General features: G+C 45.9%; 1 protein-coding gene across 1 annotated transcript in view; it reads left to right on the forward strand.

Annotated features, from left to right (window-relative positions):
• The first annotated feature begins 4,391 nt into the window (after positions 1-4,391).
• The window catches only part of NKAIN4 (sodium/potassium transporting ATPase interacting 4), a 99,474-nt gene continuing 85,128 nt past the window's right edge, over positions 4,392-18,737 (forward strand). Inside the window, exon 1 of the mRNA XM_075901054.1 lies at positions 4,392-4,676. Coding sequence (XP_075757169.1) covers positions 4,623-4,676 — 54 coding nt within the window. The 5' untranslated portion in view covers positions 4,392-4,622. The remainder of the gene's footprint in view (positions 4,677-18,737) is intronic.

Below are 18,737 nucleotides of genomic sequence, written 5' to 3' on the forward strand. Positions count from 1 at the left end.
GGCAGGCTCACTGCTTGTACCACTCCTCCACATGCCATTCAGAAAAGCAGCTGCCTGGCCCTTTCTCTTTCACAGCTTTGAGCCGGGAGTGGGGCAAGAGAAGCAGTCCCCACCCTCAGCACAACTGCATTGGCTGGTTTCTGGCCAGTTTGAAGAACAGGTAGTTCCCGATGCACCCCTACCCCTTCCCCTCAGGCTCTTATTCGCAGACACATGTGGCCCCTGCAGGGGTAAGGCAGGCAGGGAGGCTACCTGAGAAACCTGTTGGGCAGGAGTCACCCAGCTAAGTCTTCCCTCCTGCACCCCAATCTCTTACCCTAAGTGCCCTTCTGCACTCAACCGCCATCCCAGACCCTGCACCTCTTTGATGAATAATGGGGGAAGGGATAGCTCAGTGGTTTGAGCATTGGCCTGCTAAACCAAGGATTGTGAGCTCAGTCCTCAAAGAGGGCATTTAGGAATCTGGGGCAAATGGGTCAGGGATGGTGCTTGGTCCTGCCATGAGGGCAGGAGATTGGACTTAATGACCTCTCAATGTCCCTTCCAGCTCTATGAGATGGTATATCTCCATATATGATATTATCATGGAAGAGTGCAGCCCTTGGCAACTTTCCAAAATCTTGGCGTGGACCCTCATAAAAAGTTATTGCCCCCCTCCCCCGCCCTAGAAGCTCAATCGCCATAGTAAAGAAGGAGGGGGCAGAGGAAAGCCTAGGTTTATAGACCTTCCAAAGGAGGATCTCGCCCCTCCTGTGTGGAAAGGGAGAGAGTTCAACTGCCATTAAAATCATCCCTCCTTTCCTAGGACCCTGCAGAGGGTTCCCCCAAGACAGGGGTGGGGAACTTCAGGCCCGGGGGCCCGATGTGGCCCCCGGCTTGCCTGGATCTGGCCCTCAAGACTCAGAGCACCCCCCCCCCAGCATTGGGGAGCTTACACTGGTGCTCCAGCCCCCATGCTGCCACACTGCAAGGCTGGAGCACACAAAATCTACTAGGCTGGGCCCCGGTAGGCTCTGGTGGCCAAGAGGAATGTGGGGAGTGTCTTTCTTCTCATTTGGGGGCCACGTCAGGGAGGGGTTGTTTGTTTTGTTTTTGTTTTTGCTTTTCACTTGTGTTTGGCCCCTGACTGATTTTTCTGTGGGTCAGCAGTCCCCAACCCAAAAAAGGTTCCCCAGCTCTGCCCTAAGATTATGATCTGTGCAGGGATGTGGGAGGGAGGGGCTTCTCTGAGCTGGGTTGGGGTGACATACACCCCCTTTCCCGACCCTATGGAGTACCCCTAGATGTTCAGCACGGGCATTATCACTTGGTCTATGCCAGACTGTTTTCACAAGAGATCCCTCTTTAAAGGGTTCAGGGAGGTCCCTGAGGCTGCTGTGACCAGAGAAGCACACAGGAGGAGGAGGAAAAATAGCCAGAGACTCAGAGTCAAATTCCCTGACCAAAGGATCGGGAGGGAACTCCACCCGAGTGTCCCTATCTGGTTTTCTTCCGCCTTTAGCCTCAGCAGAGGCTGCACAATGGAAAGGGATGACTCAGCCCACAATTCCCAGGCTCAGAATCAAATGACACTAGGAAATCAAGCTTCCTATTAAGAATCCTTCAAGCCACATCCTATGCTACCCAGCCAGGAAAAAATCCTGTTGACACCCCTCCTGAAATCCCACCGAACTTTTTGCCAGGCAGGAGTTCAGGTCATCTTTGGGAGCTGAAAACCCTGGACATGGAGAAGTTCAAACATTTCATTCTTCGGTGGTTTTAATGGACCTTTCTAACGGCTTAATCTGGTCCCTTTCAACTCAGAGAGGGTTTTGCTGCCAAGGACAGTGGGGGCAGGAACTGGTCCTTAGAATAAATGTCACGTGGACCCAATCCTGCATACCGTTATTCACTCAGAACCCAAATTCAGCAAAACACTTAAGCATATGGGATACTTGCATGCTCAAAGTTAGGTGTGTTCCTGGAGAGTCAGGTAGTAGACAACTGAACTAATCATGTGAGAGTAAGGACTACCTGAGTCAGGAAGGGTTTGCAGGATTAGGGTCTAGGAGTGTAACCATCTCCCCTCAAGAAATAGTCATTCTACTGCTGTCTTTTTACCCTTCTTAATAAACTCTGGCGATTCAACATGGTTTTCCAATGCATAAAAACGCCGGATCGATTCACAGTTGCCTTTTTGTCCTGTCTCAGTTTATCAAGATAAAACTGTTGGAGAAAAATCCTTTCTGTGGCAAGCTATTTATTATTTCAGTCCTGCTATGTGTTCCTATTTCTCTGAAACGGCTTCTTTGTGTTTTATATATATATATATATTTGAAAATGTTTACACACATGGAGTTTTCAAAAGCAGGAGCTGACACAAAGAACGTAGGAAACTGCAATAAATTACACCGAGGCAAGGTACTTGCAGACACAGCTGCAGTCCAACCTTTTCCACACTGTTTCCAGCTGATAGCAGAGAATTTTACTCAAACCAGCATAATACCAACCTGTTCCTGTTGTTTTTGAAGTAGCATTTTTACATTCTGATGCCAGGGGGCCTGACCCGAAAGTGCAGCATGAGACTTCTTTATTCAGGTTCTAAAGAATGTTCCCTCCACATCCATAAAAAATAAAACAAACCTTCAGACATTTCCAGCAAATATAAATACAGCAAAAGCTCCTTAAATACGGAGCCTTCCAGGCAAAGTAATTGGTATTTTCTGTGCACATATTCATTTCAGCTGGAATAAAACATGTCTCATTGTGTTGGACTGCATTAATTGCTGCGTGTCAGATTATGTTCAGCAAACAGGTCAGAAAATCAATATGTTTCACTATTTCAAATCAATAGGATTTGTGTCCATTTAAAGGTCTGACTTCTTGCTTTAAGTATTATAGGGACTTTTTTCTTTGATTTTTTTTCTTTGTTTCATGGCTGTTGATTTGAATAACAACGGTAAAGTTAATAAGAGGTTTTCTCATCACTTTAGGCATCATCCTATTTTTCTTGACTATCATCAAGGAATGCTTAAATGGGCCATTTGTCTCTTCAACATCATGATGTCCCAGGTACCACCATATTCTGACGCCACTGCAACAAGTTCTCTTTTGTGTTTACTTAAAGGAAAAATGAAGCTGATCATCCCGGCTCCCAGCGAAGCCAATGCCAAAAGCTCCTCTTGACTTCAAAGGGAGAACAGGAAGGCTCGGGGTAGCATACTAAACTTTGCTATTTAGTTTAATGGAAGCTGTGGAGGTACCACATTATGATCACATGGGTCTTTCCCATGCCAAAGAACACCGGGTGTATCTGACTCACTCTTTGGGCTATGGTAGAGTGGGTGATGGCTCCCTCTTCTCTGGACGCTCTCCCTCCCACAGAGCTTATGCATTTGGTTGGTTTTTATGTGTGGTATACACCCAGTACAAATTGTTGTACCTATGTCTGGGAATTTGCTCTTCCCCTTGCTGTCTGGCCTAGCAGACAGCACACTATTGTGGGGCAAAGGAGACCTTGATTTTACTCCTAGCTTGTCCATTAGCCAGCTGGATGACCGTGGGCATTTGATGACATTGTTGTCATTGTTCTAAGACTCAGTTTTCCCATCTGTAAAATGGAGCTATGGGTGCTGACCTCTTTTGTAAAGTATTTTGAGCTCTGTAGATGAAAAGCACCATCTAAGGGCTAGGCATTGTTAACTGTGACAAGTGTGAAGATATTTGGATGAGTGTACAGAGATATAGAATATCTCAAAATGTAGCAAAGCATATACTTTGATGGCAGAACTTGGTGGAAGGTAAGACAGGGCCCATTAAGTCCTTGGTACATCTAATTCCTATTTATCAACGATTCACACATGTGATTTATGCCCACAGCTAAAATACTAAAAACACTCAAATAAATCCATTCACATGTGTGTAGATTTTCAAATGACTTTTGTTGTGTTGTCCCTTTTTCCCTCTCCCCATTGATCGCAAAGCGTCTAGTTTATGAGGTTGCTGGGAGAAACAGCACAAGAAAGAGTACACTGGAGAAAGCGGCCGCCTGTTCTGGAGAACTGGCCAGGACAAAAGGAGGTGAAGCGGCTGAGTAAATTCATTGCCCTGCACCGTTTACACAACTCTGCTTGCATGGGCTCCCCGCGTGGTCCATGCAGAACGGTCTCTCGGTGCAGCCTCTGCTTCTGCCTTGGGTCGGGATGCCCCGGGAGGAGCAGAAGTGCCGGGTGGGGTTTTGCACCTTCCCCCCAGTTGACTGGCAGGGCCTGATCCCAAACCCACTGACGTCAGGGGCAAGACTCCCGGCTCCCGCTCGCTGCAAAGATCCCGGCTCAGCGCCGCTTTCCCAGGCATTGCCTTTTTAAGATGCAGCCCCCCCCCTCCCTGTGCCTCCCCCCCCCCCGCAGCAAGCAGTTCCCTGGAGGAGCGCTTTCACTTGCACCGTGACCTCGCGGCGGGGAGAGGCAGCTGCTCTCGCCGCCCGGCTGCTGCCAGAGAGGGCGGAGGGGCCGTCGCTGGATGCGGCTGCAGGCAGTTGCACCCGGAGATGGTAGCGGGCCGATCCGAGTGAAGCCGCCCCCCTTCTTGGTCTGCTGCTCCCGGCTCCAAGCGGCTGGGGGGACCCGCTGGGCTCGGGGAGAATGGGATGCTGCACCGGGCGCTGCACCTTGATTTTCCTCTGCACTTTACAACTGGTGAGTAGCCGGCTCTTTCCTCGTGTCTCTTCCCCCCGCCGGGACAACCAGCCGGGCTGCTAGGGGCCCCCGTGGGAGACACCCCCCACGCCCTTATCTCCCCGGAGGGAGGCTGATGTAGGGAAACTTTTACACGAGGCTGCAGCCCGGCTCGATCGGCGTCCGGCTGGACGCGAGTTGGGACCAATTCTCGACCTCCCCCCCAGGAGAAGCGAGCGTGGGGAGGGAGGTTTGTTGTGTCTGTCTTCGTCCGGATCTACCCTGCTTCCCAAACAGATGGGGAGCAACTCACTTTCAGCGATGAGGCACAAATCCGGGGGGGGGGGGGAGACCAGAACCGTCAGGCTCAGAACAAAAGATCCCCGGGATCTAATTCCGTTCCCAAAGTGCATTGTTAAGAAAGAGAGAGTCCCAGACATTTCAGCAGGTAGGATGAACATTGAAGTCCCCGGAGCCGCTGCTTAGTAATAATTGTTTATTCGAATTATTCAAGTTATTACATCATTGGGGATCCCGTTAGCGTCCTGCCTTTTGGATTATATTTTGAAAGGTGTGTGTGTGTGTGTGTGTGTGTGTGTGTGTGTGTGTGTGTGTGTGTGTGTGTGTGTGTGTGTGTGTGTGTGTGTGTGTGTGTGTGTGTGTGTGTGTGTGTTGCCAGTGACTCTCCTTTCTGGGGCTGCTTCATTGTTTTGTGTATTTAGCATTGGGTGGGGGATCCCCTTGAAAAAAGTCTTGGACTTGGTAGGTCACTTTCCTTAAAAAAAATAAATGTTACACCTGACGTTAAAATTTGAGAACTATCATCATGATCATCAGCAGCAACCGCAAAAAGTTCAAAAGTGCTGAAATAGCCAAGATATCAAAAGAGGCCAGAGGTACTAATATACAAGGCTGCAATGAAAGACTAATTGAATGTGGACTGCTTTACTGTTCACTGTATGTGTTCATGTATATTTAAAGCTACTTTTTTCAAACGTTCTGGTTCATTGTACAAATCTATAATCAGAAGCAAACTCCTTTGGTGTCTGAAATGCTGGTTTTCATACATCATGGCTTTCTATCACATCTGCATACATGTCAATGCTGAACTGTGATAAACAAAGGTCTGGTTGTTTTATGATTGTCTGTGCATCTAGCTTGTATCTGGAGGTTCCCCTTGTCAATTGCTAATAGGCTCCAGGGTTTCTCTTGCCTTAAAAAGGAAATGGCTTTCCTTTATTTAATTTTGAAGCACACTCTTCTAAATGTGTTTTATTTTGGAGCATAAGCCATAGATCTTGTTAAGGAAAGGAGCCACTTGATTTTAAACTCAGTAGTAAATTAGTGCCACTGAGTACTCTAGTTAAACAGTGTTTTGGAATTGTTTACTGTGGCAGGAACTTTTTTTCCCCCCTGAAGGGACAGTTTTGTGTAGAAAGGAGTCTCCCATTTAGTGGCAACTGGAAGCTGCTAGTTTTTAAAACCTAAACCCTTGGACTAAAATTTGGGAGTGGAGAGAGAAATTTCATGCATTCATTGTGACAAGCATGACCAAGAGATGTAAGATTTGACATGTGGATAAATGAGATAAAGAATGAGGTGCTGTTGTTTGCATGAAGCGTATTACTAGACATGTTTTATGCATGAGGATGGTAATGATGGTGGCGAGTATTTAGTCTTGTGGCATATGCATTCTTTTCCTTAATTTTTCACCCATACTGTACAGAAGAGACTATAACCATATTACATTTGTGTAAATTAGTGTTTGAACACCTAATTGTCTCAAATTCAGCAGTGTATTGACCTCCTTTAATTTTTTTTTTAACATTAACTGCTGGTGCTACTGTTATTTTTGACAAGCGTGGGAGTTTTCTGGTATCCAGGATACTAGAACAAAGAACCCAAAGTGGTTTTTTTTCTTTAGGACCCTCCTTCTTGAAGAAAAGAATTTGCTTTGCTCATTCTTAACTTTGGATGCCTCTACTTTGGAGATTTCACATGGTGCTTGCCTTGGTAAATTGGTAGAAGACAAAAATGTAAAGTATGAGGAGGGAATTCCTGAAACTCTGCCCTGATGAACGTGTGACCACGAGCGGTTGGCTAAACTCCCAGTAAGTTACTGGGGGAAGCTGTGAGACCTTTTCCTGATACATATCCAGCTCTCCCTGTTTGTAAAATGTCACATTATTTATACAGCAGGATAGCCAAGTGAGCTGCAATAGAATGAGACACTATAGGTGACGGAATCAATTAATACAAAAAACAGGAGTGATCAGCTCATCATCATTAATTAATTATAAAGATGTGAACTTTCTTTGATCTTATGTCTCTGTTCTATTTCACATGCTACTTTGAATACTGTATATTCTTCCCAAAGGGTATGGCTAGACTGCGGAGGGGTTTCGGGATACCAGAGGTATCCTGAAAAAACTCCACCTCGTCCAGGAAACACTTTTGCTCTTCTGCTTTTTTTTGCGGAAGAGCAAACACGCTCTTTCAGAAGCCCCTGTATTCCTCATTCTACGAGGAAGAAGAGGGCTTTCGAAAGAGGTTTTTTTTCCGACCTTTGGTCCAGTCTAGATGGGTTAAATGTCAGAAAAGCCTCTACCAACAAAAGAATTGGAAAAGGTACACAAAATGCGGAGTGCATTTTGCTCACCTTTTTCCAACAAAAACTTGTAGTCTAGCCGTACCCTTAGTGCTTCCAGACACTGTACTTCCCACAGCAAAAATCCTGGGGAGAAATCTCAGCTCTACTGAAGTCAATGAGAATTTTGCCATTAACATCAGTGGAGTAAGAATTTTACCCTTCGTGCTTAAAACCATTAATTGCAAAACATTACTACTTTGTTTGGAATCTGCACAGTCTACAATATATTTCTCTAGTGCAATAACTGATTTTGTTGGGAGATATTATAAATAACACAAGAAAAACAAAAGTTCAGATTGCACTGGCTTGTGAAGAGCCTATTACTCGTTATGTGCAAATAGTTGGATAACTGCCAGCTGAGCTCAGAAATGCTCATAGATTCTGAAATGTTCATAACTTGAGCACAAAGGTATGTCTAAACCTCCCCCCTCCAAATATCTGAGAATACTAATCAGTGTTGTTTGTTGTTCTCCTGATTAAAAACATTTGTCATCCATCTGGATAGCAGAAACAACAACATGTGAATTAGATGATTGACCGTCTATAGCAGGAATGGACAATAATTTTTAATGGGGGGCCAACTCCAAGATTTTGGTAAGGGGTGAAGGGTCGCACTTCTGTGGAGGAGGCATGGGGTCTGGGACAGCAGGTGGGGTGTAGAAGGAAGCTTGGGATAGAGGACTGGGGTGCAGGAGGCATTGTGGGTTCTGAGAGGGAATTTGGATGAAGGAGGAAGTTATGATCTGGGACAGGCCTTAGGATGCCGGGTCCAGGAGGGGTAATGGGTCCAGGTGAGGATACTGGCCTGGGGGCAGGGTTGGCCTTACCATGAGGTGAACTGAGGTGGCTGCCTCAGGTGTCAGAGTGTGTGTGGAGGGGGGGCACTAGGAGCCACAGAATTGAGACCTTTCAAAGTTTTGGCCCAAGCGAAGGCGTATGGGGGCGTCATTTGAGCTCCCCGCCTCCGGTGCCAAAATGTTGTGGGCCGGCCCTGCCTGCTGGGGGAGAGGTGTTGGAGGGGGTGCAGGGTTTGGGAGAGAGTTGTGACCTGGAGGAGGTGGGGAGAGGGGATAGAGAGAGTTTGGGTGGTGACCTGGGGCAGGTAGCTGGGGGAGATGAGGGGATGGGGTGCTAGAGGCAGGCTCTGGCTGGGAGGCACTTATCTAGGTGGCTCCCAGCCAGCAGTGCTGCAGGATCCTGAGGCAGACTCCCTGCCTGTGTGCTGGGTAGGCTGCTCCACATGGCTCTGCTCCAGCACAGGAAAGGAGGCAGGGAGGAGGGAATGAGGAAGCTTTATTCACTGCCCCTGCCTTCAACAAAGTATCTCAGCTCCTATTGGCCAGCAACTGGCCAATGGGAGCTGCAAGATTTTGCTAGGAGGCAGGGGCAGTGTGCAAAGCTTTCGCCACCCTGCCCAGACTGTAGCAATTAATCACCTGCTGTTTAAAGCAGCTGGTCTGTAGTAGGATGTTGGCCAGGCGGCTGCAGGCCAGATCCAGCAGCTTGGTGGGCCGGATGCAGCCCGCTAGCCACCTCTTTTCCACTCCTGATTTAGATAGAATGTCATATTGGTTATCAGCAATGCACAGGCTGCAAACTCTTTGTCTTCAGTCTAAACTGTATAGGCCAAGTTATTGAATATCATAGAATCATAGAAGATTAGGTTGGAAGTGTTCTCAGGAGGTCCTGCGGGGGCTGGACGCGATGACCAACTCCAACAAAATCATCCTAGCCAGGGCTTTGTCAATCCTGGCCTTAAAAACCTCTAGAAATGGAGGTTCCACCACCTCCCTAGGTAACCCATTCCAGTGCTTCCCCAGCCTCCTACGGACATAGTTTTTCCTAATATCCAACCTACACCTCCCCCACTGCAATTTGAGATCATTAGTTTTTGTTCAGTCATTTGCCACCATTGAAAATAGCCAAGTTCCAACCTCTTTTAAACCCCTCTTCAGATATGTTTGCAGAGAATCAGGATTGAGTCTGAGTTGATTCGCTGATCAGAAAAAGGCTACATTTGGAAGGAATAATTTGACTAACTCTAGTCTTAAATTGAACACTTCAACCTGAATCTTCTACCTGAGCACTTCCAAGTAAGGGTTGGCTCCACTGTAGCTCTGTGCTGATGAGAATAGAAAAAAAAAGGGGCACTTCAGATGCTCTGTCAGCCACCCCCAGGCATGTAGCAGGAAAAGGTAGCACCACAGGTCATGATCCAGCATGACTTTCACTGGAACTTTCTCACAAGTTCAATTCTCACACCTCTGGATTAAACAAAGGTACCAGATGGTTAGATCATTACCTACCTATCAAACAACGAAGGCAACAGTGGTTCTTTGTCTTTGAAGAATCTCATGATACCACCTAGATGTTTCATCAGTCTTTAAGTGTTTCCTGCAAAAGCGGCGAGGAGTCCTGTGGTACCTTATAGAGTAACTGAAATGTTGGAGCATAAGCTTTCGTGGGCAAAGATCCACTTCGTCAGATGCACGAAGTGGGTCTTTGCCCACGAAAGCTTATGCTCCAACACTTCAGTTAGTCTATAAGGTGCCACAGGACTCCTTGCCGCTTTTGCAGATTCAGACTAACAAAGCTACCCGTCTGATAAGTGTTTCCTGACTCTTTGTTGTTTGCTAATTAATGGTTCTTATCTGCCCTCTTTGACTATCTAGTCTTTAGGTGCTTATAGACTATTTATTTTCTCTATTGCTTTCCAGCTCAGCTTTCCCTTGATATATTTTTTACCCACTGCCTTTTCTTGCTCTCTCCACCCCCTCCCAATTTGCCCTTCTTCCACTCCTCCTCCTGTTTCCCCTATTTATTTTGGTGTTAGACATCCAACACTCTGGTCATCTGAAGTGGGCTGTGCCCACAAAAGCTCGCGATACCATCTACATGTTTTGTTAGTCTATAAAGTGCTACCAGACTATTTGTTGTTTTTTCAGTTTAAGCACAAACTTAACATTAAGCATGTGCTTACATGTGTTGCTAAATCAGGGCCATAATGTATAAAAGAGTATTGTATTAAGTAGGCCCAGCTAACAGACAGCTTGTACCCTGCATTCCTAAGGGGGAACCCACGTTCAGCAGGTTGATGGCTAGCTGCTAATACACCCAGGCTTTGTCTACACTGCAGGGTTTTTGCGCAAGTAGCTTTTTGTGGAAGAGATCTTCCACAAAAACGCGTCCAGACCTCAAAAGTGCATCACAAAAGTGATGTGCTTTTGCACAAGAGAGCGTTCACACTGCATGGACACTGTTGCGCAAGAAAGCTCTGATGGCCATTAACAGAATGGCCATCAGAGCACCTGTACTTTTTCTGAAAGGCTCTTTTTGCGCAAGAAACCCCTGCAAAGCATCCACGCATGTCTTTTTGCGCAAGAGCTGTAGCGCAAAAAGGAGTTAGTACTTGTGGGGAGAGGAATAACTCTACCGGCAAAAGCCCTCTGTCCTGTCTATTTACTGTTTTTTTGGGGGGGAGGTGCATAAATGACCTTGAGCTGTGGATGCTCCGCGGGGTGTTTGCACAATTTTTGCGCAAAACCCCTGTAGTGTAGACATAGCCCTAGTGTTTCTGCCCTGGAGAAGCAATATAGTTACTCCCACAGCATGGTGCCTGTCCTGGCCCTGCCAGCAGAAATCCAAAGGCTGTATCTTTGGTATCATCACTGTGCCTGTCAAGAGAGTATTGGGTTCTAGGACTGGCTGTCTGTCCTTTTATTTCACACTGCAAGGGTACGTCTAAACTACATCCCTTTTTCGATAAAGTGATGTAAATTAGATGTATCAAAATTGTAAATGAATCTGAGATTTGAATTTCCCGCGCTTCATTTACATAATGGCGGCCATGGCTTTTTTTCCAAAAAGCCGCTTTTCAAAAAAAAAAAACGTGGTCAAGATGGGGATCTTTCGACAGATATGTCCCATTTCGAAAGATCCTCCTCATTTTTTGAGGGTTACAGGATCTTTTGAAACAGGGCGTTTCTGTCGAAGGATCCCCGTCTTGATTGTGTTTTTTTTTCAAAAAGCGGCTTTTCGAAAAAAAGCCATGGCCGCCATTATGTAAATGAAGTGCGGGAAATTCAAATCCCGACTTCATTTACAATTTCGATACGTCTAATTTACATCCCTTTATCAAAAAAGGGATGTAGTTTAGACGTACCCAAGGATCCGGTAGTGTCAATAACGGATGGAGGGTCCAGGCACAGCTGTGGTTTTATAGTTTTTACATCACTTTAACTCAGACACTAATGTTATGGACTCTATCCCCGATCCTCTTATGCTGTTGTAATAAGAATATTAGGGAAAGCTTATGCCAAATCTAAACAAGTGTTATGTTTCCCTAGAAAGGGAATAGCATGTGAACTTCCGCCCTGGGAAGTGTGGTAGAGCAGTGTGCAGGAAAGCAATTAATGACAGTAAAGATTTAGAGGGCAGGATTTTACATCCTAGCCATACTGCAGAGTACATCACCAGGAGGCATCCACCAAGACCCCCAAAGGATTGTGGGGTCCCAGCAAGAAACCATGGACAGTTGCTGCTAAGTTCCAGACAGGAAAAACGTTTATCGTTGGTGATCCAATCCTTCCTCCCTGTGAATAAGCAGATTGTTCCCAAGGGTATATTTCTTAAAGGCGCCATCTGCATTTATTTCAACCAGACCTGGCATAGAAAAATTCCCTGCCTCCCCATAATCTATCCCAACAAATCCAGTAATTGTTTAAATTCAATCCATGGGTGTATGGATGCCAAGTATAAGCCTGGAGGCAATTTTACAGATACATTTAGAACCCCTTCTTCTCTGAGGCTCGACATGGGAAAAATGACAAACATTTCTCATTAAGAGTGAGAGAGGAACCTGCACAGAATTTCTATGCACAGAAACAAACCAAAAGTAACTATATCTGTGTATTTATTTCTTCTCTCTGTGCCCTCCCCCCTTTTCCTGACAATGTCTTTCCAATTTTCTTACAGACGTGGGTGATCAATTGTGGAAACTATTTGAAACTAGCATAGCTCTTCACTAGCAACCTACTCTAATGACTAACGTGGCCATGACAGCTTGATCTAGCAGAAAGTTGATAAACTAAAACAACACTGGAAACATTTTTTAAAAAGAGTTTTGGGACTGCACAGGGTGTAAATCAGAACAGAATATGACCAAACACGAACAAACATATAAAATATTTAAAGTTTATAAAATGTATAAGCTCCCCGCCCAATTTCCTACATTAAACAGACCTGAATGCTGATTTTAGAGCCACCCACCCTCAATTTCCAAGACAGGCAAAATTTGAATTCACATACAGGACCCAACTTTGCAGCAGGGTCTTGACCCCTTTCTTTATCTCTTGAGCTGAATCAAGCAGCCCAAAACTTTGGGGAAGTTCACCCAAACCAGTCAGCAATAATTCCTAGGCTCCTTGGGACAGAAATTGTCTCTGGTGTCCTAGGCAGGCTGCACTGGAAAGCAACTAAATACTAGACTCTGCTTGGCCTCTAGAGGAGCATGGGTTGGGAAAAAGGCTATAAGGAGGCTTCCACTACACCTTGCACAGCCTGGCTAAGAACCAAGAAGCAGAAGTACATTCTCTGACCTTTTGGAAGTGCAGGGACTGCTCCCTTGCTCTTCCACCAAGGCTCAGCATGCCACAATTGTGAGGGAGGCGGAGGCAGGAACATTCTCACTTTGCTCCCCTTTGCACTAGACCATGGAGCAGAGTCGGCTCTATTGGGGGATTTAGATAGATCCCCAAAGAAGTATTGTGTGTGCCCTATGCCTCTCCTAGGGTGGTATCATAGACTCATAGCTGTGTAGGACTATACAGCCAGCCACTAATGCTGTGCTGTGTCTAACTGGCATATTTGAACAAAATAGGTGCCCACATCAAACAAATAGTTCAAACAAAACAGGTGCCCACATCAACAGCAGAATCATCTCATTGTTACCTAGTGCTCCCACATCTTTTTATCCACTTCACCTACTGTCTCTCATACTTAGACTGTAAAACCTTCAAAGCAGGGGCTGTCTTCTTGTTATGTTTGTTCAGTGCCAAGTGCAGTGTGATGCTGGTCCCCCTCTGGCCCTGAAGCACTGCCACAGATTATACAAATATAATAGTCACATTAGACAGAAGCTGTTTTCTGAATGTGAGTGCTAGACAAAGTAAAGTTAAGGCTCTGGCAATAATGGGTTTCCACTGAATTTGGTCATTGATGGAAAACTGAGGTGATGACTAAATGATTGCCATCATGGACATTTTTCCATGTCCACTTTCCATGGACAATGTTGAGTTTTTATCAAAATCCCCAAAAATGTTTTGTCTGAAAATGTTCCAGTCTTGGTTTGTTTGGGGTTTTTTTGATGAAAAGTCACATTTTTCTGTGGAGAAAAACAGTTCTCCAAGCAGTTCTAGTCAGTAATGATCCCAACAGGCAGTTCCACTGGAAAACTAAAGAGCAGTGTTCTTTTGTGCAGTATCTGGCATTTCAAAGGTGCTGCATCCTGAGTTCATATTGTTCAGACAGCCCAGATTCCTACTTCCCATTGTGGCAGTAGATTACCAGTGACTCCCAGGAATCCTATGCTTTTGTGTTCTCTGCACCAACCCATCCCACGGCTTCAGACCATGAATAAAATCTGGCAAGGTCCGAAATAAAAACAATTCCTCCACCCTTCAAACTCTTTTTCTTAAAGTGCTTTCTCACACGCTTGGTCTGGTTCTTTTGTGATATGATCTTCTGGTACATTTGAAATGGGTTGGTAGCACAAATAACACACAGCAAAAATTCTTCTGTGACTTCTACCGCTGTGCCAATGAAAGTATTGTTGTGCTATGGTTTATTATATACTCTCTCTGTGTCTAATGGGACTGTTATTTTTCTAACTTAATTTCATCCCACATAATCTAACCAGTGGTGACAGATTTATAACTAAATCAAGAACATCATTTGGGAATATATATATATGTACTGAGAGAGAGAGAGAGAGAGAGAAAGAGAGAGACAGAGATTAAATCTACAGTGGGTTAAAAAAAATAGTCAGAGTTGGCCACACATAAGAATTATCTTCTTCAAGCTCAAAACAACTCTTTCTTGCTGCTTTCCCTGTAGGTGCCTTGTCTCATTTTACTTTGCCACTGGGTTGAGATCTCTTAAGATGCAACTTCATGGGTATTTTATTACATCATTGTATTCCCTGCACTTTGTAGCTGCTCCTTGTTTAGGTTTTCCTGTTTGTATCTCCCCTGTGCTCTGTCTTTCATTTCTCCCTTCTCTCCATACATTTGAGCTATCTTATGGCAGGCCTCTGCTAACAGACCAGAACTTGCCTTTCTTTTCACTGGCTTTGTTTCTGCAACCCTTGCTCACATTGAGTAGTCATTACTCAAACAAATAATCTCATTGAACTCAACAGGATTATCCCCAGGAGTAGTTTAATACTTAGCATTAGGGCTGCAAAACTGGGTCAGTTATAAGTAACAGATTAAGAGAACCTCACCTGAATTTTGGTTGCCCGAGTTCTTCGGGGCAGAGAGTTGGCAGGGAGAGAGGTGCAGGAATCAGAGCAGGGCTGGGAGGCAGTGCAGGAGACTGGGGGAAGGGGAGAGAGTGAGGAGGATAGAGAACAGAAGTTTTATGTCAATTGCACTCTGAGTTTTACATGTTTTAATTTGTCTCTTTAAGGGGTAACACTAATAACAAAGTTTCATGTCCTTAAACTGGTGTAAATCAGTAGAGCTCCATGGACTTAGTTATACTGATTTATGCCAGCTGCAGATTTGTCCCAAACTATCTTTTCAAAGCAGTACTTTTGGCCTTATTTACAAAAGGGCATAATTGCCATTTCCCTTGTGTCTGTGGCTTGCTGTCAGCACAGCTGCTTCGATGTCAGGATGCTAGATATAAGTATGTTGGTAAGCAGAGAAGCTGATGCCCCAGAATTTCATTATGTGGTGAGGACTCCATTCAGAAATAAAGACAGCAGCTTTTTGTGATCCCTTTTGTCTATCACTTCCTCTTTTCCCACATGTTGTTTGGGTGAATCCAAGTTGAGTAATTTATGCACCAATTTCATTGCCACCTTTCCTCTGAAATTATGATACGTAAGCTATGGTCTCAAATGCCATCTGCCATGGCTTAATGAAAATATAATGTGGGAATCAAGGCATCAGCTTGCCCCTGTCACCTGCTCATAGAAGGCAAACAATTGGCGCTGTTGTACCAGTATTCTTTGCCACCTATCGGTGACCAGCCCACTCTGCAGTAAAATGCACCAGCTGTTCTCAGATCCTTCTCAGAGCAGACGCTTGACTGATATACTTTTTTGCTTTCTCCCTCATTGTCCCCCCCCCCCTCGAGAAATACGTTCTGTCCCCAGATACTTGGAACTCCTTGAAACCTGAATAGCAGTCATATTTCCTGTATTGGTGGGGAAAGGATACATGCTCCTTACAGGCCCAGATTTTCTGAAAAACTGGGAGCATGGTTCTGGGGCTAATTACTTCAGGGAGTGACCACACTTAACTCCATTATCCCTGGGGTCAAGTTGCAGTGATCGATCCACCAACCCTCTGTTTATCGCATCTGCTTCGATGTGATGAATTCATCTCCGAGCGCTCTCCCGTTGATGCCGGTACTCTACTAGGAGAAGAAGAGTAGCCGGTGTCAACAGAAGAGCAGCCCCCACCGATCTTACCACGCACAAAGCGCTGTGGTAAGTGCATCAACTTCAGCTATGCTATTTCCGTAGCTAAAGTGAGGTAGGTTACATAACCATTGGGGGTTAGTGGAGACAAGGCCTCAGACAGGCAACAGGACTTGGGCATACAGACCCCTCGACCTGCATGTATGATTGTGCCTCACACAATGGAGTCTCAGCCAGTGTCCTGCCCTTTGTGGTGCACCAATAGAACAAAGGAGACTTAGGCTACGTTTTCTCTTTGAATTCTTCCAGACAGGCATAAGGATCTTGTGCAAAATGGAGGTTTTCCACAAAAAAAACCCAACAACGTCCGCACTGCTCCTTTTTGCACAAAAAAACCCTTGTGCAAAAAGAAACTGCAGAAAATATGCTAATGAGATAACGATTTGTGCTCATGAGTCCCTCATTAGCATATTTTCTGACAGAAGAACTCACAGTGAAGACGTAGCCTTAGAGAATTCCCAAAGGCTGCTGGGGATTCCCCTGCCAGCCCACTTTGCACTTTTCCTATTCCCCAGAAACTCCAAATAGTGTGTTCTAGGGTATGGGGGTCAAGGAAGGGGCTGCAGTTTGGTACTTCTGGGTCACTGAAAGGGTCCAATTCCAGCTGACATAAGCTAGGATTGCCAACAGGACTGTCAATTTTAACTATAAAAACAATGAGCAGTCCTATTGCACCTTAGAGACGAACAAAAATGTAGATAGTATCATGAGCTTTCTTGGGCAAAATCCACTTCTTCAGATGAGCTGGAAGTTGGACTGGAAATAATAGGAACCCAGAATTTAAGGAAGGGAAGAAAAAAAAACACCTGTCAATAGTAGTATTGGTGCTAATGAGGCTAATTGAGTGGGCTGGACATGTCCCATACTTAGCTTTCAAAAGATCCGAGCCTTTTCTGGTGCAGCAACCAAACAACCGTAGCTGGCCTGTGCCAGTGCTGCAGGGCTGTTTCATTGCTACACAGACTTCCAGGGTTGGGCTGAAGTCCAGGCTCTAAGACCCTGCAAAATGAGAGTGTCTCAGAGCTGCAGCAGGAGCCTTGCAAATCAGAGTTGGCAGGTACAAGTCAGCCAGGATGTTTTCTTTGCTGTTTAAACTTACCCTTCAAGGTGTAATGCCAGAGCCCCTTCAAGGTACAGTTCTTACTGCTGTACTCCCACTGCTAGCTCACCACTAATGACTGCACGGGCACAGAGCACGCACTCACTCTCTTATGTCCCACTACACTGGCAGGAACAGCCATTCAGTAGGACCTTCCATAGACTTTTGGGAGTTCCCTAGACAGACCAGGACTGCCGGCTGCTGCGTGGGTGTGTACTGTCTCCATGTTTGGAGAGGATGTTTGGAGGCCAGGGCCAGATTAAGGGGGGAGCTAGCCGGGAAGCTGCCTGGGGTGCCAACCTATGGGGGGCGCCTGATGGCAGCTGTAAGGGACACCGCATGCCCGGCTACGCAGCACCCCTTAGGGCTGCCATCAGGCGCTGCGCACCCAGGGCCAGGGGCCGAGCGGCGCCCCTTAGAGCTGACTACGAAAGAGCTTAAAACTGAGGTGTGGGGCAGCCAGAGAACAGATAGGGTGGCATAAAGCCCTGTGCACTGCTTCAGACTATAAAGGCTGCATCTCCCACCAGCTGACCAATAGGGTTGCCAGGTGTCAGGTATTAACCCGGACAGTCCGGTATTTTCGCCTCCTGTCCAGTAAAAAAATTCAGAAAATACCGGACACCTAAAATGTCCGGTATTTTCTGATTTTTTTCCCTGCTAGGCGGCGAAAATACCGGACACTTGGCCACTCTACGACACACTCGGCAACTGGGCCCAGCCCCTGGCCTTCCCACCCCCCCGACACCCCTACTGCCCCCCACCCCCGGGCCCCTGACACCCCCCCCCCACCCCCTCCACCCCTGGACCCCCTGCTTACCTGGTTCTGCATTCTGGGAAGCTGCATTCTGTCTTGATCAAGAAAACAAAATGGCCGCTGGCAAAAAGCCTAAAGACCAAGGGGAACCCCTGTTCCTATCCCTATTCTGATTCTGCATGCACTCTGGAAGGGGCCATGAGCAAAAAAAAAAATTTAAATCAGCAAAAACTTTGGTCTCCTCCCTTTTTTTTCTTTCCCTCAACAGATTTTTCCCCCCGATGTTTTTTCTGAGGAGGTGGGGGGTGTTCGGTATTTTTGGTTAAACCATCTGGCAACCTTGCTGACCAATGGTGCTTGGTTTTATTTTTTCAATGGCTGTGTCTGTGAGTAGTGCTGCGAACTATTCCACAGTTCAATATACAGCTGTGTAATAAAGGACCTGACACTCCTATGCACTGGGATCGAATGGATACTTGAGTGAATCCTGTCAAACACAATGAACTTCTGAAGAGGCTTACAGTGGCAGCAGGTGGGAGGGCCAGACAGTCTAGCTACAGATTGCTCAGCCTAAGAACACTTTCCTGGCATAAGAAATAAGTCCCAGTTTCATTTGTGTTAAGTTCTCTCATGAGGGGTGACCACTAGGGATGTGAAAGTGTAACCACGGTTAACTTTGGGTTTCTGAAGTGTAGACAATTGCTTGGAACTAGACTGGGGCCTGGCTGCGTGAAAGAAATTCACACCAGTGTCACTACATCAACGTCTTATACCAGAGCAGTTTAATCCGGTAACACTCTGTGGGGAGTTCCCACTTGGAGCTAGTGCATGCATGTCCCTCAGCTGTTAACATGGGCTCATTGATTAAC

Source organism: Pelodiscus sinensis, chromosome 18 (genome assembly GCF_049634645.1).
Source record: "Pelodiscus sinensis isolate JC-2024 chromosome 18, ASM4963464v1, whole genome shotgun sequence".
Lineage (NCBI taxonomy): Eukaryota > Metazoa > Chordata > Testudines > Trionychidae > Pelodiscus > Pelodiscus sinensis.